Source organism: Stomoxys calcitrans, chromosome 4, assembly GCF_963082655.1.
Source record: "Stomoxys calcitrans chromosome 4, idStoCalc2.1, whole genome shotgun sequence".
Lineage (NCBI taxonomy): Eukaryota > Metazoa > Arthropoda > Insecta > Diptera > Muscidae > Stomoxys > Stomoxys calcitrans.
Genome location: NC_081555.1, coordinates 26,760,561 through 26,783,307, shown reverse-complemented (window position 1 = coordinate 26,783,307; position 22,747 = coordinate 26,760,561). Strand labels below are relative to the sequence as shown.

At 35.3% G+C, this 22,747-nt stretch overlaps 5 protein-coding genes across 7 annotated transcripts in view; 3 read left to right on the top strand and 2 right to left on the bottom strand.

Annotated features, from left to right (window-relative positions):
* Nucleotides 1-5,742, bottom strand: part of LOC106091357 (uncharacterized) — a 134,841-nt gene extending 129,099 nt beyond the window's left edge. For 2 of the 3 annotated variants that reach the window (XM_059368138.1, XM_059368139.1), the window contains exons 1-2: nt 5,338-5,742; nt 2,086-2,322 (exon numbers count right to left, since the gene is read on the bottom strand). In XM_059368138.1, coding sequence (XP_059224121.1) covers nt 2,086-2,322; nt 5,338-5,713 — 613 coding nt within the window. In that variant the 5' untranslated portion in view covers nt 5,714-5,742. Of the gene's footprint in view, nt 1-1,579; nt 2,323-5,337 lie in introns of those variants that run through there. The other variant, XM_013257851.2, reaches the window with a different exon arrangement.
* Nucleotides 5,743-6,684: 942 nt separating this feature from the next.
* LOC106091353 (mitochondrial inner membrane protease subunit 1) lies at nt 6,685-7,751 on the top strand. The gene is made up of 2 exons (XM_013257845.2): nt 6,685-6,834; nt 6,990-7,751. Exons 1-2 carry the CDS (start codon nt 6,736-6,738, stop codon nt 7,395-7,397), a joined length of 507 nt encoding a protein of 168 aa, XP_013113299.1. The 5' UTR covers nt 6,685-6,735; the 3' UTR covers nt 7,398-7,751.
* A 1,750-nt stretch (nt 7,752-9,501) lies between these two features.
* On the top strand, nt 9,502-14,596 carry LOC106091364 (T-complex protein 1 subunit zeta). Its single transcript, XM_013257858.2, has 2 exons — nt 9,502-9,771; nt 13,071-14,596. Exons 1-2 carry the CDS (start codon nt 9,635-9,637, stop codon nt 14,527-14,529), a joined length of 1,596 nt encoding a protein of 531 aa, XP_013113312.1. The 5' UTR covers nt 9,502-9,634; the 3' UTR covers nt 14,530-14,596.
* Nucleotides 14,597-15,596: 1,000 nt separating this feature from the next.
* Nucleotides 15,597-16,783, top strand: LOC106091363 (uncharacterized). The gene is made up of 2 exons (XM_013257856.2): nt 15,597-15,761; nt 15,825-16,783. The coding sequence occupies exons 1-2, from the start codon at nt 15,676-15,678 to the stop codon at nt 16,714-16,716; spliced, it is 978 nt and encodes a 325-aa protein (XP_013113310.2). The 5' UTR covers nt 15,597-15,675; the 3' UTR covers nt 16,717-16,783.
* Nucleotides 16,784-19,718: 2,935 nt separating this feature from the next.
* Nucleotides 19,719-22,196, bottom strand: LOC106091362 (large subunit GTPase 1 homolog). The gene is made up of 5 exons (XM_013257855.2): nt 22,018-22,196; nt 20,730-21,962; nt 20,514-20,667; nt 20,148-20,353; nt 19,719-20,085 (listed from the first exon to the last, which is right to left on the bottom strand). The coding sequence occupies exons 1-5, from the start codon at nt 22,114-22,116 to the stop codon at nt 19,867-19,869; spliced, it is 1,911 nt and encodes a 636-aa protein (XP_013113309.2). The 5' UTR covers nt 22,117-22,196; the 3' UTR covers nt 19,719-19,866.
* Between the last annotated feature and the right edge of the window lie 551 nt (nt 22,197-22,747).

The following is a 22,747-nucleotide window of genomic DNA, read 5'->3' as shown; positions in this document are numbered from 1 at the left end:
GATCATGACATCAGGCCCCACACACACATTGCTGACACTGCTAGAGAACTGAAGATATCTGCCACCAAATCTTCAGCCACATTGTTCACTACATACACAACCGCTACCGGGTGAAAGTTGTCCTTGAAGAAGGACCGCCACCCATCGCCCCTGAGGAAATTGAACTCCCTCGATAAACCAAAGTAGTTCTGGCTAAATTACGATCCAGCAGATGCAGCCGCCTCAACTTCTACTAAGCAAAGATTAATGCAAACGTACAAGATATGTGTCGCGATTGTGACCTGGAACCACATGACACACATCATCTGTTTAACTGCCCGGCACGGCATAACAATGAGCATTACACAGTCTGGAACTTTGAGCTCCAATCTGTTTGGTGTTCTTCGTTATCACGAGAAACTTAGCTGGGTGCTACCGTGTCCGCATGTTGTGGATAGTGGAATTCTCCATATGCAAATGTGGCTACAACAACAACACGATTAAATTCGATATTAAATTCTAACAATAAAGATATTTCAAGCCATGTCTGAGTTTGTTATCCCTGCAAAACTGATACGACTTTGCAGGATGACGGTTACTGACACACGCTCCTCAGCTAAAATAGGAAAGAACGTATCTGAATTATTCAATACCAAACAAGGTTTCAGGCAGGGAGAAAGCCTATCGTGATATATCTTTAATATCCTGCTGGAGAAGATTACACGAGAGCAGCTGTGAATAGGTACATTACTCAGAAGAGAACATTTGTTACTCGCCTCTGCCTACGACATTAATATTATGGGTCGATCACCGGAATTTCAGCAATTGCAGCCTTTGAAAGTATCGAAGACAGATCAACGAAAATGGGTTTGGGAGTAAATTGAGCTAAGACAAAGTGGATGAGATCAACCCCCACAAAGCACTGTAAACCCGAGCAGATTAAGGAGATGGATAAAGTTGGGAACTACAATTTTCAGCTGCTCAACATCTTACCAAAACGAAAGACACCAGTTTTGAAATAAAACAAATATTGGCTTACAGAGTCTACTTTGCATAGAGCATGTAGACGAGTGGCAAAATCACCTTTCGACAAACGAAAATTCCATTATACAAGACACTGATAACCTTGCTGTTGTATGGCTTCGATGCATGAATACTCGCGAAAGCAGACAATAAGAATTGCAGAAGATCGAGAACTTGGTAAAGTTACACGGAGTTCGGCTAATGGAACAATCGTTTGTGATAGCAAACTAAGTAAGTAAATACTCAAAAATGCACATTTTGCCCATGAACATTTCACTAAGGAAAGGAGTAGTGTGCTCTCAGTTGCCATCAAAAATCGCAAGTGTCGCTTTGGCAGGATTTAGAAGATATCCTCATTCACGTGTCACGGAATGCCACAGTCGGCCGGAAGCTCTGGAAACCTTGGTTTTTGAAATACAGAAAGTAATTAAAGCACTCTTAAATTCGGTTTTTAATAAAAAAACCAAAAAGAAATGACCCTTTATTTAACATAAATTTAATGCTAGATTAAAAACAAAGAAAATATTTCATTTCAAAACAAAGCAAATTATTTACAAGATTTTTAAAATATGGTTAATAACCTCAGGGGATAAAGGGCAAAACATAAATTTTCTAACTTCTTTAATTATGATAGCAACAAAACTTAAAATTTACTTCAAACCATGATTAAAATGTTATAAAAACAAAAGTTAATTCACTTGTATCTAGTACATAAAATGTCAAAAAGATAGAATGGTATATTTTGCACTTTACCTAGCATCATATAGCTCAGGTTTAGTATATAAGGCATTCAATTAAAGCTATATTTTTAATAGTCTTTAGAACTGCATTTTTGTTAACAAATGTTAACCAATATTACATAAATTTTTCGAAAAAAATATACAAAATTATAAAATAAAATGGTCTTTTCATTTAATAAAATCAACAATTATTTTAATTAAAAATGAAAAATATACTTTTTGAAAAAAATTTCGTTTGCATCTGATTTTTTGATATTTAAGGCCAGTTTTCAGTTTTGAAATTCATTTGGGAATATTCTTTTAAAAAACTTATAATACCACAAAGAGATTTCTTCTTCCCTACCTTCAAATATTCGATAGATTCGTAAAGCTTCCATTAGCATACTGTTAATGCATTTCATTATTGGTATGGCGCCAACGTCAATTTCCGGAAAGTTTACATTCAATTTAAAACGTAGAATCTTAAGGAAATACTTCTTCACTTTGGCATTTAGGTAAATTGAAGAATATTTCATTTGTTTCTCATATTGTGTGAGTATAAAACTCCAAAGTTTGATGTCATTTACTCTGCGTCTATTATCTAGAAAGACAAAATATATGAATAATAAAATACAACAAAGTTTGACTAGAATATGGAACAAGTATTCGACTTCAATTCAGGATAAGAGTTATAAGGTATTTTCAATAAGACCATTACTAAACTCATTTTTAATTTGATTTAGATTTTGGTCTCATTGTCTTGGCGCTTTACTTGAAGGCCTTAGGTATATTGCGTTCGCTCTAGAAGATAAAATAGAGGACGAAGACGATGCACGGGTTGAAACTCTCAGTTCCGATTTGAGTGGTGTTCATCGTCATTACGAGAAAATCATCTGAGACCTAGCGGGCGCATCCACAGGTTGCAGATAGTGTGTAGAAAAGTTGCAACTGCAATCTTGGACAATCAGCAGTATCAAGAGGAGAGTTTCAGTGATAGGCCGGCCGGCACCGGCTTTTGCTTAAATACTGAGTGCCTATGATACTCAATATGACGAGTTATTGGCGACTTTAAATAGCCAATGGCAATAACGTTCCCAAGGCTATCGGTCATATGGACCGTTACCAGCTTGATCTCATATGGAGCTTGAGGAGGATCGTTAGCTCCACGTAAGAACAACAACAGCGACGCATATCTTAACTTAAGGACGATTTTTTATTTATTTTTCATTTTTGGCTCAATGGGAGCTTGTAAAAGCAGATGTGGCATTGCTTGGAGTATTTGAGAGAAAGATTCTTCGTAAAATATAGGGACCAGTTTGCGTTAATGGAGAATATAGACGACGTATGAACTACGAGCTGTATAACGACGATAGCATAGTTACACGCATCAGAATACAACGGCTGCGTTGGCTAGGCCATGTTATCAGAATGGACGAAGAAGCTCCAGCAAAGAAGTGTTTTGAAGGCAAACACCACTTGATCTTTCCATAGGGCTTTTGGTCTTTCCAGTTTGCGTGTAGTTAAGGACGTTTTATCAGAACAAAAGCCCGATGGAAAGATCAAGTGGTGGGAGACACCTCCAAACTTGGTGTCAGAGATTTTAGAATGAGCACAGTAGATCGAGGCGCTTGGAAAGCTATTTTAGGTTCGGCTAGTGGAACAAATATTCTGTCATAGCCAATTAAAGTAAGTAAACAATCAGAAAAAGTCACAGTTTATTCCGGTTTATGGGCTGGTGGCATCATTGGACCGTACTTCTTCAAGATGATGCGAATATTAAGGTAATTGTGAATGGTGAGCGCTACCGTGAGATCATATTTAATTTTTTTTTGTCCAAAATTTAAGTGCTTGGCTTGCATGACATGCGTTCTAAACAAAACGGTAAAGCTCTTAAAAAATCAGCCTTTACTTAAGCTGAACTCGGAATAGGTTTCTAACCAGTTCGCACTTCTGCACTCATTCTGCAGTGTCTTACACCCAGTTTGGAATGTCACTTTTCATTTGGTCTATCCACTAGAGCTTTCTTCTTTTCCTTCAGCGTTTACCATTAAGTTCTCAATGTAGATCTCAGGCCCACACTTTCCTCTAGCTGTGATCCATTTGTGTACCACGGATAATGCCATATAACAACAATATTTTCTGTTGTTGTTGTTATAGCAGTGTGTTGTACACTGAGGCGGTAGCTTTTGCCGATGAAGGACTCCATCGGGAGAACCCAGTTGCCGTGGGATTGATATATAATTTGTCAAAGCAGATTGGTCCAAAAATATAAAATTTTCTTCTCTTAAAGACTCCAAGACTTATAGGCCAGAGCTTCGCCTGTTAGCCACTTCACTTGAAAGTCCAAACAAGAGGTTTTCACACATAATCCAAAACCTTCTCCACGCAATGGCAGAACATGGCACAATATTTGCTCAATCGTCTCCAAATCGTTCTCATTACCAAAAATTCAGCAGAATTCCCCATCCCCCTTTGTCAAACGACATCATTGACTTGCATGGACTGAAAACAGGGCCTTCAGCACCGCTTGTCTACGTATGTCCTGAAAATAAGCAACTTCTTCAGAGACTTTAGATGCCTGAAAGATGCTAAACCCTTCCTACATTACTTAAAAGCTGCTACCCCGATGCCAATCTCCAATTTTAATAAATCGATGTAGACAAAAGAACTAGGGAATGACGGGATACTACAATCAGGGATACCTTCTAGAGGAGATGACACCCAATTTATAAACAAGAAAAGACTGTCTCTCTGCAGCCACGCCAGGGTTAAAACTTTGGGTTCCGATTTTTGTGCTGTTCATCGTTATCATTAGAAGCTCAGCTGGGATCTAACGGGCGCATGCATGGGTTGCAAATGGTGGAATCCTTCGTATATCGAGTAGCTGTACCTGTAGTGGCAGACAATCAGCGGTATCGAGTCTCAGTGAGGGCGGCCGGCACCGTCTCTTGCATAAGAACTGAGTGTCTGTGATAGTCGGTATGACAAGACGAGTTATTGGTGCCTTTAAATAACACACCACTAGGAACTTGACTAGGGTCGCTACGGATATGTGGCTACTACAACAATAACGTGCATAACTCTCTAGTTCTAAAGAGTTCAATGAAGGCTCCTGCCCCGGTGTCAACCTCAAATCCGTATATATCCGTGTATACAGAAAGTTCAGGTAATTGCGAGAAAAATCAAACCCAATGGAGAGTATGGGCGCCGTATGAACCACGAACTGCATGAGCTATACGACAACGATGGTTAAACGTTTGAAACTACGACGGTTGCGTTGGTAAGGTCATGTTGACAATGCCTCCTTCGATGCGCTCCTCAGTGCCCACGAGATTACCACCTTCGCGGTACATAGCTGCCCAGAGTGAAAACATCCTGTGCTCAGTCTCGGGCTTTAGTCCCAAACTTCTAACTACGGAGATGAAATAGAAGTGCAGCGCTTCCATTCCTTTTGAACCATTTTTGATGTTCCCTGTCCTGTTAAATTTATAGTCACAAACTACCCTTCACAACATTCATACCGGATTAAGGGGCTGCATTATGGTAAATGATTTCGGATGAATGTTACGCCTATATACTGTCTATTCTTTCTTAAGTTCAATAGGTAACAACTTACTTTCATTTGTCCAAATTATTTCCCTTCCATCCCAAGTATAGGGAGCAAAAATTAATGGATTATCATCTCCCGTTTTATTATCATGGAGTATTTCGTAAAGATGAAAATCGAGTCCGGTTTTCCTTGTTACACTTATTTTCACCGATTTAGTTTTCTTCACTTTCATAGGATTATTCACAGCTTGAAAATTTGTTTTGTAAAAATTAAAAGCTTGGTTTTTGGTCATGACAATTCTACAAGTTTTATTAGCTTTTTCTTTATTTTTCTGCAGTCGTTTCAATTTTCCCAAATGGTTTCTAATATGACCGAAATTGTCCACATTTTTACTAATGTCCATGATATGTATTTCACCAGCCTCAATTAATTTTTTTGCCATTTTGTTGATTTACTATTATTGTTGCTTCAAGTCTGTAAATCTAACTGCTGAATATCAATAGGTTGGCTGCAGTTCTAATAAGACGCAATTCGTGTTAATTAGTGACGTAACGTAGAACTAGAGGGAATAACTACGAGATTAGAGGGACAATGTTTAACGGGCCTGTGCAGTTGAAAGCATTTGAAGGAATTGATCTCTCGCTGCTAACAGCCGACCGGGTTTGACGGTATTAAGATGACAGATTTTTGTTTGCATTCTCTTTGTTGTTATCTTTTTCTCGCATAATCTTTGCTCATGTACGCACACGTATAGAAAAATGATGGTACTTTGCCAATACCGTCTGATATTAAGAATTGAAGGTTTTAAAACAATTTGAGTGCGTGAAACCCTGTTAAAATAATCTAAAGCGGTAAAAATAGAAATAGTACAAATTCTAAGGACATTCTTAATCAAAAACATGACAGTCTCTTGTATAGAAAACGATGCTATGTTGGTGTATTCATATGAAACCCACCCCCTGGAATCAATGGATACGGATTCAATTGCTGTATGCAAATAATTGGGGTTGGTCACGGTCTAACATTAGTTTTTGTAATTATTAACATAAATAACCGATATAAAATTAGATAAAACTATGTTCAATGATTTTTTTGGTTCAATAACAGTTTGGTACTAAAACCAATAACAGTCTGGTGCTAAACCCAATAACAGATTGGTATTTAAATCAATACCAGTTCGGTAATAAGACTAGTATCAGACCTACTAATCATTTTATGCTTCATCTGGTATTATTTTTGTATCATACGGGGTTGTTTTAAAATAAATACCGTATGGTACCGAAATGAGCACCTTTGATATCAACTTTTCTCTGTGTGTACTATCAATAACGCATGAAACTCAAATTTAGTACCAACCTCAATCTTCAAATGTAAACACCCCATAAACCCACAAGACAGCTGTTTATTGTTATTGTTTTTCTTAGCATTTTCATAACTAGAATTAAAAATAGTGGAAAGTAGATAATGAAATTTATTTCACATTTGAAAGATATTATGAAGTACAGCATACAATACATGTGTGTTACCCATTGCTTTTTCGAATATGTTGGCGATTTTGTTGTGGTATGATATAAAACAAAAACAGACAAAGTAGGCCACTAGGCTCCTTAAAGGAATTGCACATTTAATAAATGAAAAATGGAGCAAAGCCACTCTGGAAGCAACAATATGACAATATATAAGATGCCCTATTGTATAATTTTCTCTATCCTTTGCAGTGCAATGGTCCATCGATGGAACCCACACTACACTCAAATAATATACTGCTGACAGAGCGAATTACCACACGGTTCCATAAACCCAATCGTGGTGACATTATTATAGCTGTATCTCCTACAAATCCAGAGCAATATATATGTAAACGGGTTATAGGCCTGCCTGGTGATAAGGTCATAGCCGACAATCTACCTCAGAATGAAGAGAGTGAAGCACTTAACAAGTCATCTGCCGATAAATATACACCTACCTTCAATGGTGACTACGTTCCAAAGGGATTCGTATGGATTGAGGGTGACAATCAGTCCAATAGTGCAGATTCCCGTTACTATGGTCCTATACCATTAGGTCTTGTAAGAAGTAGAGCAATTTGTAGAATATGGCCTTTGAGTGAGGCAAAAGTTTTATGAAAGGCGTAGGTGAAGAAAATGGAAATATGTATGAGAAAATAGAAGACGCTAATTATATATGTTTTTGTTTTTTTAAATTGTCACAAGACAAAGTAGTCAGTACCACAATACAACGGAACTGAAGTATGCCCTAATTTATATTATCCATAGTATATGAAGTGGGCTGAAAGCATACCATCGCACTGTTCCGACCTGTTTCATAGTTTTCTTGTTTACTTCATTAATTAGTAGTAGTCAGACTCTTTAATTATCTTAAATTTCTGTAAGTGAAACACTTACAAACCAATTTATATAACAAATTTTTTTTGTAGGTAAAATTACTTTAATAAATAAATAGCTGAAAATAGCAGGAAATATTGTCAAAATTTTATTTATTTATTTATTTTGTTAAAATTTTATTTTTATAGAAAATTTTGTCAAAGTTTTATTTCTATAGAAAATTAGTTGTAGCAGTGTGTTGTTCACTGAGAAGGCAGACCTTGCCGATGAAGGACTTCATCGGGTCAATCCGGTACGTACAACCGTCTGCCATGGGATTGAGCCGTTCAAATTCTTATTGATTGTTATATAAATCTTCTTTGGAATCTCAAGACTTGTATGACTTGGTTGTACAACTTGGAGCTTGACACAAGCGACTACCCGTAAAGTCCAAGTTTTCATAAATCGCTGCCTACAACAAATACTTCGAATTTGCTGGCCAAATCGTATTTCAAATGAAGAATTGCAAATAAAAACAAACACTTCCCCTGTCGATGTAGAATTCCGGAAGAGAAAATAGACTTGGTTGGGTCAAATCCTAGTCTACCGAGCGATGATATAGTGAGAAATGTCCTAGACTGGAACCCGCAAGGACCGCGGGGGAGGGAACGCCCGAAAAACACATGGATACGCTGTACGAAAAGAGAGTTGAAATCAACCCATATATCGTGAAATCAAGACAAGGCTTTGGCCAATGATAGAGCTCGATGGAGAAAGCTTGTTTACTTTTGGCCATATTAGCATAATCTAATTGTAAATAAAGGACAAATATATATTAATCTCACTGGCTTAAACTATTTTGTTAATAGTTTAGTTATTTTCATAAGATTAATTCTCGTAGCAATGGCGGCTATATATCACATAGGCAAATTATGTATAGATAAAGAATTTGAACTTCGCACATAGATTGGTGGGTGGCGCTTGTGTATAAATGAGAACCTGCCGCAAGCAGAATCCTGCTCTCAATGTCATGCAGTTTGCGTCGTTTGTTTCTAATATACATTCACCGTTATTCCGGTTGTCGAAAGCGAAAATCGACAGCAGTCGAAGTCGAAGACGAATTTCATATTTCGTGGTGTTCTGTAACTTATTCCCCTTCGACACTTTGGTAATAGAAAAATATTGTGGTACAGTCGAATCGGGATAATTGAACACCCCTTATTGAAAAACTCGGTTGATTGAAATCGAAAAAGCTAATTTTCAATGTTATAAACTTCGCATAATGGAAAACACAGTATAATTGAAACAATTTTCTATATTTTGCTGTTTTCAATTAAGCAAATTCGACTGTAAATAAAAAAAAATAAAGTAGGTTCCATACTCTTTTGACAATCCGTCGTGATGTAGTTTAGAATGCAACTTATATATCAATCGTTTTCGTCAAATTTGACTTACGTAATACAAAAAAAAAAATTCAACGAATTTTCGTCTTTGACAACCATAATATCATTTGTAATAATTTCGAAATTCGACTACACCATCGCTAACCGGAATAAGGGGGATTATTTCCTTTCCCGTGAAGCAAACTATGGCGTAATGCACGTATAGGTGTACATTACATTCTTCTATTTCATTTATTTTTTTAAAATTTTTCGGCAGATCTGCTTGCTTTGAAGAAAAATAAAATAAATACCGATTCATATAACAATTGCTTTCAAATTTTGCGAGCACAAAAATTTATCTTTTTATTTCAGTCCTCTTTGTATATGGCTGTTAAATACAACTTTGTTGTTGTTGCTTAATACATACCTTCATTTAACACTGAACACACACTTAACATTACGAATACAGAAAGTGACAGCACACATTCAACGCACTTATTGTGTGATAGCAGCTTTAAACACTGAACACACTCTGCTTGACAATCTGCACATTTTAATTTGTCTCTTTGTGGAATTGGTCATCGCAATATCGGCTCTGGAAAATTCTTATTACTGCCTGTCTAGTTCAAAGTAATTACTAAACTCCGTGTTTAAACAATGGCTTCAATTAGTTTGTTGAATCCCAAAGCTGAATTTGCCCGTGCCGCAAATGCCTTGGCCATAAATATCTCGGCAGCCAAGGGTTTGCAAGATGTCATGCGAACCAATTTGGGACCCAAAGGAACAATGAAAATGTAAGTATTTTAAGGGTTTATGAAATAAGTCGTTGATAAATTAAAGAATTTCCATGAATTTGGTAGTATTCAACGATTTACAAGAGATTTAGAAAGCATCTGTTTGAAGAATAATCACGGGGTGTCGGCATTTGGTGTCTCTTTTTTGTCTAAGAAAAGTTAGGTTAGTTTGTATGAATGAATGTGTCATCAAATAGTGAAGAATGTTGGTTTTAGTGTTGGAAAGTGTTTGGTTTAATGTAATTTGGAGTTTTTATGAACAGATGGTCTTTTTTGAAGATGAAAAATATCTGTGGGTGGTAAAATGGTTTTTTAAAGTCTTTTTCTGTTCAACAGAAAAAGACTTTATTTAGCTTACACACATTTTGAGTTTGTTATTAAGTTGAGGAATAATGAATTGAAAAATCAATTTCTTTACATTGTTTTTCAAAGATTTTAGAAAAACACCCCAATAAATGCAAGACAGCAGAGCGACAGAAAAATGGAAAAGCAACGCAAAAGACCAAAAACTAGGAGAAATAGTAGGGACCAGGCGGACCGGGGGGAAACTCACCTGTAAAAATGGTCGAGCAAGTCAAGACAGGCTAATACTGAAATCCCAAACGACAAGAAGACTAAGGAAAAAACGTTATTTTGTGTCTTCTCGAAATTGAGGGGCTGTGGTTACACAAAAGGTGATCCTTCTCGTAGTAGTGGAGCGTATAGAATTGCGGCAAACTGTAAACTATTCTCTTGTCGTGCACAATTTGCCTATGTATCATTTTTATATCATTGGATGATGCATGAAAAATATTGTGCCAGATTAATGTGTTTAAATAACTCTGAATAGGATATAATATGCTATATATCCATATTCGTACAAATTAAACTACAAGTCTTTGCATATCTAAGTTAGATTTTGCAAACCCTTTAAATTATTTCGCATCAGTAACCCTACGCACAATTAGCCTACGAATTGTTTTTAAAATCTGACAATTTGTTATAAAGCTTGTGCTAGAGAAATTTACACCAAATATAATTTGTTCAGATGATCCTGTTTTGGTCTTTGTTCGGAACCATTTGGTAACAATACTCTACTGGGCGATTAACATGCGCAATTAGCCTATAAATTGTTGTATCCACTGACAATTTGTTATAAAGCTTGTGCTAGAGAAATTTATACCTAATTTAATTTGTGCAGATGATCCTGTTTTGGTCTCTGTACGGAACCATTAGGTAACAATCGTTTTAAGGGTAATACTCTTCTGGATGATTTACTTGCGCAATTAGCCTATAAATTGTTGTATTCCACAGACAATTTGTTATAAAGCTTGCGCCAGAATAATCTCGCATAATTTTATTTGAAATGGTGAAAAAAACTTCGGTGCCATTTCGGAACCATTAGGCAACATATATTTTAATTTAAAATATTTTTTGTTTTTCATTCATATATTGGTATTTATAGATTTTTATGCAATGGTTTTTATATTTTTTATAATTTTATTTATTTTGTTATTATAAAATTTTTACGTATCATTTTTATTTATTTATTTTTTAGTATTTTATTTTATAATTTTTTATTTATTTTTTATGTATATAATTTTTTATGTATATAATTTTTTTATGTATAATTTTTTTTTTTCATTTTTTGTATATATTTTTCTATTTTATTTATTATTTTTTACATTCTATTCATTTTTTTTCTTTTTAGATATACTTTGTACTTTTTATTTATTTTTTTTTTTACTTTTTATTTATTTTTTGTACTTTTTATTTATTTTTATTTATTTATTTATTTTTATTTATTTATTTTTTTTTTCTTAATATTTTTATATATTTATTTCTTAATTTTTTCTTTTTATATACTTTTTTATATACTTTATTTTTTTTTTTTTATATACTTTTTTTCTATTTTTTATTTTTTTCCTTTTATATTTAAATATATTTCGCTTTTCTTTTCTTTACCAATTTTTTTGTGTATTTGTTTTTATTTAATTTATTCTTTTTTGTGTATTTGTTTTAATTTATTTTTTTCTTTTTTTATTAATCTTAATTTATTTGTTATATTTTATATATAAACTTTTGTTATTTTTTTATTGTTTATATACATATTATTTTTTTTTTTTGAGTTTAATTCTTTGATTAATTAATAATAATTAAATTTAAAGTTTTTTCATTAATTTTTTTACTTTTCTAATTTTTTATTATTTTCACTTTTAATTAACAATATCTTACTTTTTATTAATTCTACTTTTTTATAGGTTTATATATCTTTCTATTAATTTTGTATATTTTTCTTTATTAAATAATTCTTTACTTATTTTGTTTCTTAATTTTCTTATGTACTTTTTTTATTTTTTATTTTTTTGTTTTTTTATTCTTTATTTTATTAATTTTTTTTATTAACTTTTTTATTTATTTTTTTATTTCTTCTTTTTTATTTTTTTCTTATATATTTTTTACATATTTTTTATTAATTATTTTATTATTTTTTTAATTAATTTTGAACTATTTTTTTATTTATTTTTTTTTATTTATTTTTTTTTATATATTTTTTCTTATTTATTTTTTATATATATTTTTTCTTATTTTTTGTGTTTTACTTTTTTTATTCAAATTTTTACAAATATCTTTTTTAATTCTTGTTTTTTTTATTTATTTTTTTATTTATTTTTTTTATTTATTTTTTTTATTTATTTTTTTATTTTTTTTTTTATTTATTTTTTTTATATATTTTTTTATTTATTTTTTTTTATTTATTTTTTTTGTTTATTTTTCTATTTATTTATTTTTATTTTTTTCTTATATATTTTTTACATATTTTCTATTAATTATTTCTTTGTTTTTTTTAATTAATTTTGAACTATTTTTTCTTATTTTTTATATATATTTTTTTCTTAATTTTTGTGTTTTTTCCTTTTTTATTTAAATTTTTACAAATATCTTTTTAATTAATTTTTTTTTATATATTTGTATTTTCATTAAGTTATTTAATTTTGTTTTTTAATTTTTTTTTTCATTTTTTTTTATTTCTTTTAGTTGTTTTTAACAATTATTTTTAAATTTTTATATATTTTTTTTCCATTATAAGAATGTCATTAAGCGCAATTAGCCTATAAATTGTTGTATTACTCTGGCAATTTGTTATAAAGCTTGCGCTAGATAAATTTTGCATATTTTAATTTGAATTGGTGATCCTAAAAATTGGTCTCAGTTCGGAACCATTAGGCTACAAATGTTTTAGAAATTAAAGGATTTGAACCACAGTAAAGCAGACTGGAAAATAGAATAGTAATTTATTTTTTTTTTCTTCCTTTCAGGTTGGTTTCCGGCGCTGGCGATATAAAAATCACCAAGGATGGCAATGTTCTTTTGCATGAAATGCAAATTCAACATCCAACTGCCTCTATGATAGCCCGTGCCAGTACCGCCCAAGATGATTCTACTGGTGATGGTACTACATCCACTGTTCTGCTCATTGGCGAATTGCTTAAGCAAGCTGATATCTTCTTGGCCGAAGGTTTACATCCTCGCATTGTCACTGAAGGCTTTGAGAAAGCTCGCGAGCAAGCCTTGGCTGTCTTGGAGACAATGAAAATTCCCATTGAAGTCAATAAGAAGAATTTAACTGAAGTTGCTCGTACCAGTCTGAAGACTAAGGTCCATGCAGCTTTAGCCGATTTGTTGACCGATGTTTGTGTTGATGCCATTTTGGCCATTCGTCAAGATGAGAAACCAGTTGACTTGCACATGGTGGAAATTATGGAAATGCAACATAAAACTGCCACAGATACTTCTCTGATTAAGGGTTTGGTTATGGATCATGGCTCCAGACATCCTGATATGCCCAAGCGTTTGGAAAAGGCCTACATTTTGACTTGCAACGTTTCCATGGAATACGAGAAATCTGAGGTAAACTCTGGTTTCTTCTATAAAACTGCGGAAGAACGTGAAAAGTTTGTCAAGGCTGAACGTGAATTTATTGATCAAAGAGTCCAGAAAATCATCGAATTGAAACGTAAGGTCTGTGATGGTACTGACAAGTCATTTGTGGTCATCAATCAAAAGGGTATTGACCCCATGTCTTTGGATGCCTTGGCCAAAGAAGGCATTATGGCCTTGCGTCGCGCCAAGCGCCGTAACATGGAACGTTTGGCTTTGGCCTGTGGTGGTACTGCCATGAATTCGGTCGATGATTTGGAAGAATCTCATTTGGGCTATGCTGGTGTTGTCTATGAACATGTATTGGGTGAGAACAAGTATACATTTGTCGAAGAATGCAAGAATCCCCAATCTGTGACCATCTTGATCAAGGGTCCCAACAAACATACCATTGTCCAAATTAAGGATGCCATTCGTGATGGTTTGAGAGCCATTAACAATGCCATTAATGACAAATGTGTTGTCCCAGGAGCCAGTGCTTTCGAAGTAAGAGCCTATAACCAATTGATGAAACACAAGGATACCGTTAAGGGCAAGGTACGCTTGGGCATACAGGCATTTGCCGAAGCTCTTTTGGTTATACCCAAGAATTTGGCCATCAATAGTGGCTATGATGCTCAAGATACCATAGTTAAGTTAACAGAGGAGGATCGTCTAAATCCTGATCCTGTGGGTCTGGATCTATCCACGGGAGAACCCATGAAACCTGTAGATCTGGGCGTATACGACAATTACATAGTTAAGAAACAAACATTGAATTCCTGTTCGGTAATTGCCAGTAATCTCTTGCTGGTCGATGAGGTTATGCGCGCCGGCATGACTAGTCTAAAGGGTTAATACTCAGAGATCACCCAAAACATTTGAGATGAAATATATACCACCCGCTTATCTAACATTTAATGTATTCATTTTTTCGTGTTTTGTTCTTTATTTTCCTTAATCATTTTCTACAGCATTATTTGCTCTAATAACTCTCATCACTTCGAAAGAAGCAGAAAAGAAAACAATGTTTCAAAAACACACACATATTTGTATGACTTATTTTCCATTTTTATTATAAAAATTAAAGAAATTCAAAAATATAAAGAAGCATTTAAAGAAAAAACATACAAAAAGGTTTTGGTGTTTTAATTAATAGCAAAAATGTGTATGTATAACATTCAGAAATTTTTTGTTTTGAAAAGAATTTTGTTTTATAAAAAATTATTATAGAGAATTTTTCGGGCGCCCCTGTAGCGGATTTGGTAGCGTCCTTGGATTACCCTTGAAGGGGTCGTGGGTTCGATTCCCGCCAGAAGCCTTAGTTTGTCGCTACTGTGGTATCACAATGGACCTAAAATTGTCTAAGTGAGTCTGTAAAGGACTGCCACTCTTACCCAACCTCAACCTAGACAATTTTCAGCAAATGTTATCACGTTAGAACATTTTCTGAAATCTTTTGTTTGGAAACATTTTGGAAATTTTATTTCTACAGAAGATTTTCGGGAAATTTTATTTCTTTAGATTTTCAGAAAATTTTATTTCTATAGAAATTTTTCGGAAAATTTTATTTCTATAAAAAGTTTTCGGAAAATTTTATTTCTATAGAAAATTTTATTTCTAAAGAAAATTTTTTATTTATTTTATTTTTTATAGGAAATTTTTAAAATTTTTTTTTTTATAGAAAACTTGATATAGAAAATTGTTTTCCAAAAATTTTTTTCTATAGAAAATTTTTGAAAATTCAGATTCTATTTTGAATTTAATCAACATTTTTAGATTTTTTTAATAATTTAAAAAAAAATTCAAATTTTAGTTGTATACTGCATACAGCAACAGAATTGAAGTATATAAGAATTTGTGCGTACTGGTACTTCCTATATTTACAGTTTGACAGTCACAGTTGTCATCTGCTTGGCACTGTTTTAGTAATCTCTGTAAAACAACGGTTCATTTTTGCTTGAGTTAATTTGGGAGCTGATAAAAGCAGAATCGTCATTAGGAATGGACAGCAACTATCCCAAAAATTTGGTGGATCAGTACCTCAAAACGTCCAGCAACCTTAAGAAAATCGAAAAAGCTTTATTCAAGTAAGTTCCAGACCATTATAAACTGGGGGATATACAGTTCCAATTGGAATGTTATTTTTATAGGCGATTTCGTCCCAATGTGTCCGAGGTAATGGACGACTATGGTCGCCTGGCCATTAAATTTGAAGAAGCTGGCATCTATCAATACGCAGCAATGTGTCAGCTAGGTGTGGCCAAATGCGAAAACTACCTTGCAAATTCTATGGCGGAATGTCAGGCTTTCTTGAAGGCAGCCCGTTTATTCCTAAAGGCACATGAAGAAATGGAGTCTCTGCTGTTAAGATCAAATCGCCAGGAATACAGGGAGACCGCATTGCATTGCTTTACACAAGCTGTGGAGAAATCACCAGATGACAGTGTCATCAAGGCAGCAATTATAAGAGAAATGTCACCCCTACAGCCTCACTATGAGGGCACGAGTTCTTTCAACTCTCCCGCACATCGTATCTATGAACTAGAATTAGCCACAGAACAAAGTGTTATGAATCAAGATTTTCTAACAGCCTTGCAACAGCTGGACGATATAGTCGATAATATTTATGAGCGCAAAAAGCAAAACCTTTACCAAGAGGTGTTGGCTAGATCGGAAATCTATCGAGTTTTACTTTTGGTTGCCCTGAGTTTACCACCGGCACGCCAGACACCAGCCCATATAAAACTAATTGAGTTCTACACACAATTGGCTGAATTTCAGCTAGAAGAAGATATTATGCCTAGTCCTTCGCAATCACCCAGCAAGACAGTACATCAGTTGTATGCATCTTGGAGGCCTGGTTTATATTTAACTCAATTTCAAAAATATGCATTGTGTGAGATAGTATTAGCATGGCATTTGGCTAAACCAAGAGAGCTTAAAGTGGCTTTGCAAGAATTTCGCCACAATTTTAGCTCACTGACAGATGCCCAGAGATTTCTTATTAACTGTGTATTGGAGAAAGTGGAGAAAAAGTGTTAAAAAAGGTATTTTCATTCGTTTCTTTTCAAAGATATTTGATAAAAACATTCCTATTTATTAAGTCTAACCGAATGGGCAATTTTTATTTTTAGAAAATATGCATTTGCTTAAAAGGATATAAATGAGACGCTTCAATTTTGAGTTCAATAAAAGCCAAATCATTTGTAATAAGCAGAAATTGATGGTAAGTCAGACATTATTTTGTTTTAAAAGTGATATTTTTTTATAGACTACTTATGATAGTTTTAGTAATAATATGTGAGCAAGTTGCCGTTGTTATTATATCCACATGCCTATATGTGAAGGTGGCGATCCTTGGCTAGCTCCTATAGGTGAGCAAGCTCGTTCCGGTCCAAAAAATCTATCGCCGCGGAAAAAAAATGATGGTTATTTAAAGGGGTCAATAACTCGGCTTGTCATATCGGGTATCATAGGCACTCAGTATTTATGCATAAGCAGAAGTCTCCCACTGAGACTCTCCCGCTCGATACCGCCGATTGTCGGCGACTGCAATTGCAGGATTGCATTTTTACAGCTACTCCGTATGGAGCATTCCACTATCCGCAACATGGTTGCTCGCAACTAGGCTTCTCGTAATGACGATGAACACCACGCAAATCGGAGCTCAGAATTCCAACCCGTGTGGTGTTCATAGTCATCGTGTGTCGGTTGTTGTTGTATCAGTGTGTTTTATTACACTAGAGCGGCGGCCCTTGCCGATGAAAGATTTCATCGGGTTAATCCGGTACGTTTGCTGGATTCTGTTAAGTATCCAGACTCTGCGACTAAGTTGGGATGTCTCAACAGGGTTCTGGCCCCAAGTCGAGTAGGATCATCTGGGCAGTTATGCAGATGGCGCGTGTTTTGTGGTCCCAGGTTACGGGACTTTAATATGCTGCCATAAATTCTAGCTATGTAGGTGTTGAGCCGGCTTCATCTGCCGGAACGCAATTGAAGAACTGAACTTTTCTCGTCTGCCGAGAGATGTGAACAACCTCTTCACGTGCAAAAAGTGGCGGTAGATCTCCAACGACTGTGCTCACTCGGTAGCTGTTTACCGCTTCTGCAATCGTGTATGCGTGAATGCTATCTAAACCGGTTAAAAACGCCGCCTGATTTAGAGGTTCTCTCTTGTAGCGCTGAACCATCATGTAAAAAAAAAAGAATAAAAAATTGATATATCACACCGCCTTAACGAACTCTGTTTCACTCTACGGGTCTTCAACTTTTTATTTCTACATTCCCAAACGATTGACGACCATACAGAGCCCGACACGGGATAACTATGAGCACCCCACAAGCTGGAAACTTGAGCAGTGTGATATACACTGAGGCGACAGCCCTTGCCAATGAAGAACTCTATCGGGTCAATCCGGTACGAACAACCGGCTGCCATGGGTTGTTATCATGTGAAGCTTAGGTGGGAGCTTCTGGGCGCATCAACAAGTTGCGGAAAGCCGAATGCTCTATACGGAGTAGCTGTAACTGCAGTCGCAGACAATCAGCGCTATAGAATAGAGCCTCGGTGAGAGGGCTGGTGACACCGGTTTTTGCTTAAATATTGAGTGCCTATGATAGTCAATATAACGAGGCGAGTTATTGGCGCCTTTAAATGACCAGAATAGACCGGAACGAGCTTGCTCTCTTACAAGAGCTTGGCGAGGATCGTCACCTCAATATACAAATATGGCTACAACAACAACTGCACAGATAATTTGTGAACCAACGTTAAAGGCTCGGCTGAAGGGACTCCTTAGCGATATCCTCAAAAAGCGTAGCATGACTAAACTTATCAAAATCTTTTGAGAGGTTTATAGCCCCGGGTGATTTTTTAAGAGCTTTGAATAAATATAATTTAATATTTGATGATTATTTCATGCAAATGTTGACCGTGACTGCGCCTCAAATGGTCCATCCGCTTAGTCCAATTTTACCATACTCTTTGCAACATTTCGGCCGGTAGCTAACGAATAAATGCTTCAATGTTATCTTCCAATGCGTCAATTGAAGCGCGATTGTCTGTAAAGACATGAGCTTTAACATAGCCCCACAAAAATAGTCTAAAGGCGTTAAATCGAGCGATCCAGGCTGCAAATTCACCGGCCCCGAACGTGAAATAAAATGTTCATCGAACTCGCCTCTCATTAAGTCCATTGTTGGCGTGCTGTGTGGCGTGTGGCACCGTCTTGTTGAAACCACATGCCATGCAAGCCAAGCTCTTGAATTTTGGGCAAAAAAAAAGTTGGATATCATCTCAAGGTAGCGCTCACCATTAACAATTACCTTACGATTCGAATCATCATTGAAGAAGTACGGTCCAATGAAGCCACCAGCCCATAAACCGCACCAAACTGTGACTTTTTCTGGATGCATTGGTAGCTCTTGCAATGCTACTGGCTGATCTTCACTCCAAAATCGACAATTCTGCTTATTTACGTAGCCATGGAGCCGAAAATGAGATTTGTCGCTTAATACAAGAAGCGAGCGATGAACTTTCTTAACAGAGCACGAGCTGTTTCAAACAGTGTTGCCAAAAAGATAATAGTTAAAAAATCACCCTTTATATGAAGTGCTGGCCTGCAAAGTATTGGGTTGCCCAAAAAGTAATTGCGAATTTTTCATATAGTCGGCGTTGACAAATTTTTTCACAGCTTGTGACTCTGTAATTGCATTCTTTCTTCTGTCAGTTATCAGCTGTTACTTTTAGCTTGCTTTAGAAAAAAAGTGTAAAAAAAGTATATTTAATTAAAGTTCATTCTAAGTTTTATTAAAAATGCATTTAATTTCTTTTAAAAAATCCGCAATTACTTTTTGGGCAACCCAAAACTAGTAGTAATTGAGGCGGCAGCCCTTGCCCATGAAGGATTTTGTGGGGTCAATCCGGTATGTACAACCGGGTGCAAAAATAGTCATTGTGCTATGCAATCTACGAAATCCTAGCTGGTGCTTAGCAAATTAAACTTCTGACAAACCACTTTTTTTTTATTAAGTTTTTACTTGAATATAATCGGGCTTGATTATTTATTTTGGTAAACTTAAAAAAAGCTATTTACATAACTTATATATTTTAAAATGATTCATCTTAAAAGATATTCTCTATTTCGGCAATATAATGTTAATAGTTTCACTCAAAATATTTCATGGATTCTTTTAATGTTGATCTAAATGATTAAATTTTTTGCGCAATTTTTCACGCCTCTCCTTTTTAACATTACGCCATGGTTTTGCTGAGGGATCGGTTTCAACTAGGCTGCCATCATTGGCCAAACGTATGTGTGGGAAATTGGCACGACCTTTTACATGGGCTGCTGATGATTGACCAGCAAAGAATTTACTATCCAAATCCTTGGACGAAGTGTTAGTTTTGACCTAACAATTGGAACAAAATAAGTCACTAATGAATTCTAAATAAATTTATATAAAAAACTTACCCTCATAGCCCTTTGTTGTTGATCGGGTAACGACGCTTCCTGTACTTCCTTGCGCGTTCGCTCTGGGAATGTATGATAAACGGATTGTTCAACGTTGGGTGGAGCAACGCAATATAAAAGCTTGCCATTGACATAATCTTTGCAAACATAACGGGCAGATCTGGACTGATCTGGCTGGCCATTGGAGGTCATAAAACCACGATTGTCTGAAAATTGAAAAAAACCAAATTAGTTGGAAAAGTGCTAATTTCAGCATTGCTTCAAGTGTTGAGAATGATCCAAGAACAACTTAGTAAAGGATTGTTGGCTCAATGACTGGAGTATGAACTTTATTTGCCTTTTCAAAGTTTTAACAATTTAACTCACATCCATAGGCCAATAACAGCTCCTCAGAATGCGGGCAACGGTCAGGATCTTCACCTTCTAATGGTTTGGCAATAATAATTCCATATTTATCCTCTAAAACATGTCTGGGAATACGTGAGCACAACAAATTTACAGCGGGAACATGGTCACGCATCTGAAAAAGTTCATAAAATCTTAGACCACAACAATTAAAAGTTTTTTCACATTCTGCCCTACCTGATCAATTGGCAGTATACCATTGAGAATCATATCGGCTTTTGTTAACACAAAACTGGGCATTACCAGCCCAGGACAATCACATAGCAATAAATCTTTCTCCAAAAACAAAGTTTGAAAATGTTTTGTTTTTCCCGGTGTGGCTGAGACAGAAACCTTCTTTTCTGTCATCAAAGCATTGATGGTACTACTTTTACCCACATTGGGGTAGCCAACTAAACCAATGGTGGTTACATTTTCCGTGTGTGTGCTTCCCTGATAGATAGTTTTGAAGAATTCAATCAGCTCCTCTCGTGTGAGCAATTTATGGCTATTCTTAATGAAGTGCATTTCCGATTTTTCCTCTTGGGGGGTGGGTAATTTCTTTTCAATTTGCTTCAGTTTAGCTTCTAACATATCCAGGTTATTATTGATCAATGAGGCAGCTTCTTTGAGTTCTTTTAGAGATATATCAGCTGGCGTGTTTTCTTCTATATCAGAATGGCTGTCGCTATGTACTTGTGTTGAATCCTCTTCATTTTCTTTGGCCTTTTTCTCTTTGAGTTCCGTTTTGGCAGGTTTTTCTTCTTTATTTTTCGCCTCCTCCTTTAATTCTTCCGTTGCCAGAGATGCCGAGAAGAAAGCAGTTCTTATGCCTTGCTCATCGAAATATTCTGCCCAATATTTCCTTTGTTGGTCTGTTAACAAGTCCGATTTGTTAACCAAAATCATGTTCATCTTCTGTGGATTAATTTCGTTGACATACTTTTCCAAATCTTCACTTCTAAATAAAAGGGGATTGCGAGCGTCTACAATTTGTACCACCACATCCGATCGTTCAACTACACGCCATAGCTGACGCCAAAATTCTAAATTCTTTTCATATGGAGTCATTATAATATCCTCATCTTCTTGCAGCAAAGCCAAATTACGTCTCCAGTCCAGAAAATTGTCTCGTTCGGCTTGTTGTAATTCCTCGGCAGTGGTTTCTGGCGCCCATTTGGGTCTTCGTGGAATTTTCAATAAATCTTTGTTGTCTTTGTGCTTCTTCTCGATATTCAATCTTTCGTTGCGCGACAGCAGACCCACACCTTGTTTGGGGTTAATGAAGGTGATGTTTAGTTTTTCCGCTTGAAATTCTGTACCCGCTAGTTCAGCAGTTCTCAGAAACTCTTGGAAAGAAGATTCCTCAGTGACAGAGCTTAGATTTAAGCGGCCCCAATCATAACCATCTTGTAATTCTGTGGTATGCAACTGAAAAAGCAATGGTGAAAGAAATTCCAAGCCAAATTCCTATTTCTCAACTTACCATGGTGTCATTGTCTACTTTGCGCCTTGGCGTGTGACCAAAGCGATCTTTGATCAAAGTGCGCCCCAAATTACTTCCTCCTTTACTTTTCTTACTCATTTTGAAGGAATTTCAACAGTTTTAAATAACTTTTACTAATTTTTTCCTAATTATTGTTACTAACACGTGCTGTATTCTAACAAAACACTAGAGAAAGTCAATCAGCTGATTGTTGTTGTCACTTTGCTGTGTTGCCACATCTAAGAAAATCTGTACAATAGAGCGGGTAGGCCAGTTAATAAACTAATAGAAAAAGTCATTACATGGCCTGTTCACATTTCATGATTTTGACGAAAATTGACATAGGGAATGGTTTGATTTTTAAAAACGACGTCCGAAATTGGGGCAATTGCTGGGATTATTTGATTTTAAATCTTCGTTATCGCCTTAAAAATGTAATTTTTTTTGAAAATTTGTTATTTTCTTTGTAATGGACCATCGTTAGCCCATACGCATCCAGGGATTGATGTCCATCGGCCATGAAAATGGTGGTAAGTTAACTTGAACAGATTATTCCGATGAAACTTTTTTTAGCCATGGCATCCCCCTTGGTTTAGGCATTTATTCGTCGTCTATTTCGTCTATTTGTACCTTATGCGTCCGCCATGGAAACGAAGAAAATATCGGAACCTTGTTCTATTTATTTGTCTGTTTCTCAGAACCATATGCAGTACAGTTTAGGAGTACAGTT

Bases quoted from the DNA above. Each gene is read 5' to 3' on its own strand.
- LOC106091353 (XM_013257845.2), top strand. From the start codon at position 6,736: ATGAAATTTATTTCACATTTGAAAGATATTATGAAGTACAGCATACAA. The intron at 6,835-6,989 runs GTATGATATAAA...TATCCTTTGCAG, and splicing joins ATGTTGGCGATTTTGTTGTG to TGCAATGGTCCATCGATGGA.
- LOC106091364 (XM_013257858.2), top strand. From the start codon at position 9,635: ATGGCTTCAATTAGTTTGTTGAATCCCAAAGCTGAATTTGCCCGTGCC. The intron at 9,772-13,070 runs GTAAGTATTTTA...TCTTCCTTTCAG, and splicing joins CCCAAAGGAACAATGAAAAT to GTTGGTTTCCGGCGCTGGCG.
- LOC106091363 (XM_013257856.2), top strand. From the start codon at position 15,676: ATGGACAGCAACTATCCCAAAAATTTGGTGGATCAGTACCTCAAAACG. The intron at 15,762-15,824 runs GTAAGTTCCAGA...TTATTTTTATAG, and splicing joins ATCGAAAAAGCTTTATTCAA to GCGATTTCGTCCCAATGTGT.
- LOC106091362 (XM_013257855.2), bottom strand. From the start codon at position 22,116: ATGAGTAAGAAAAGTAAAGGAGGAAGTAATTTGGGGCGCACTTTGATC. The intron at 21,963-22,017 runs GTAAGTTGAGAA...TTGCTTTTTCAG, and splicing joins AAGTAGACAATGACACCATG to TTGCATACCACAGAATTACA. The intron at 20,668-20,729 runs GTAGGGCAGAAT...GAACTTTTTCAG, and splicing joins GTATACTGCCAATTGATCAG to ATGCGTGACCATGTTCCCGC.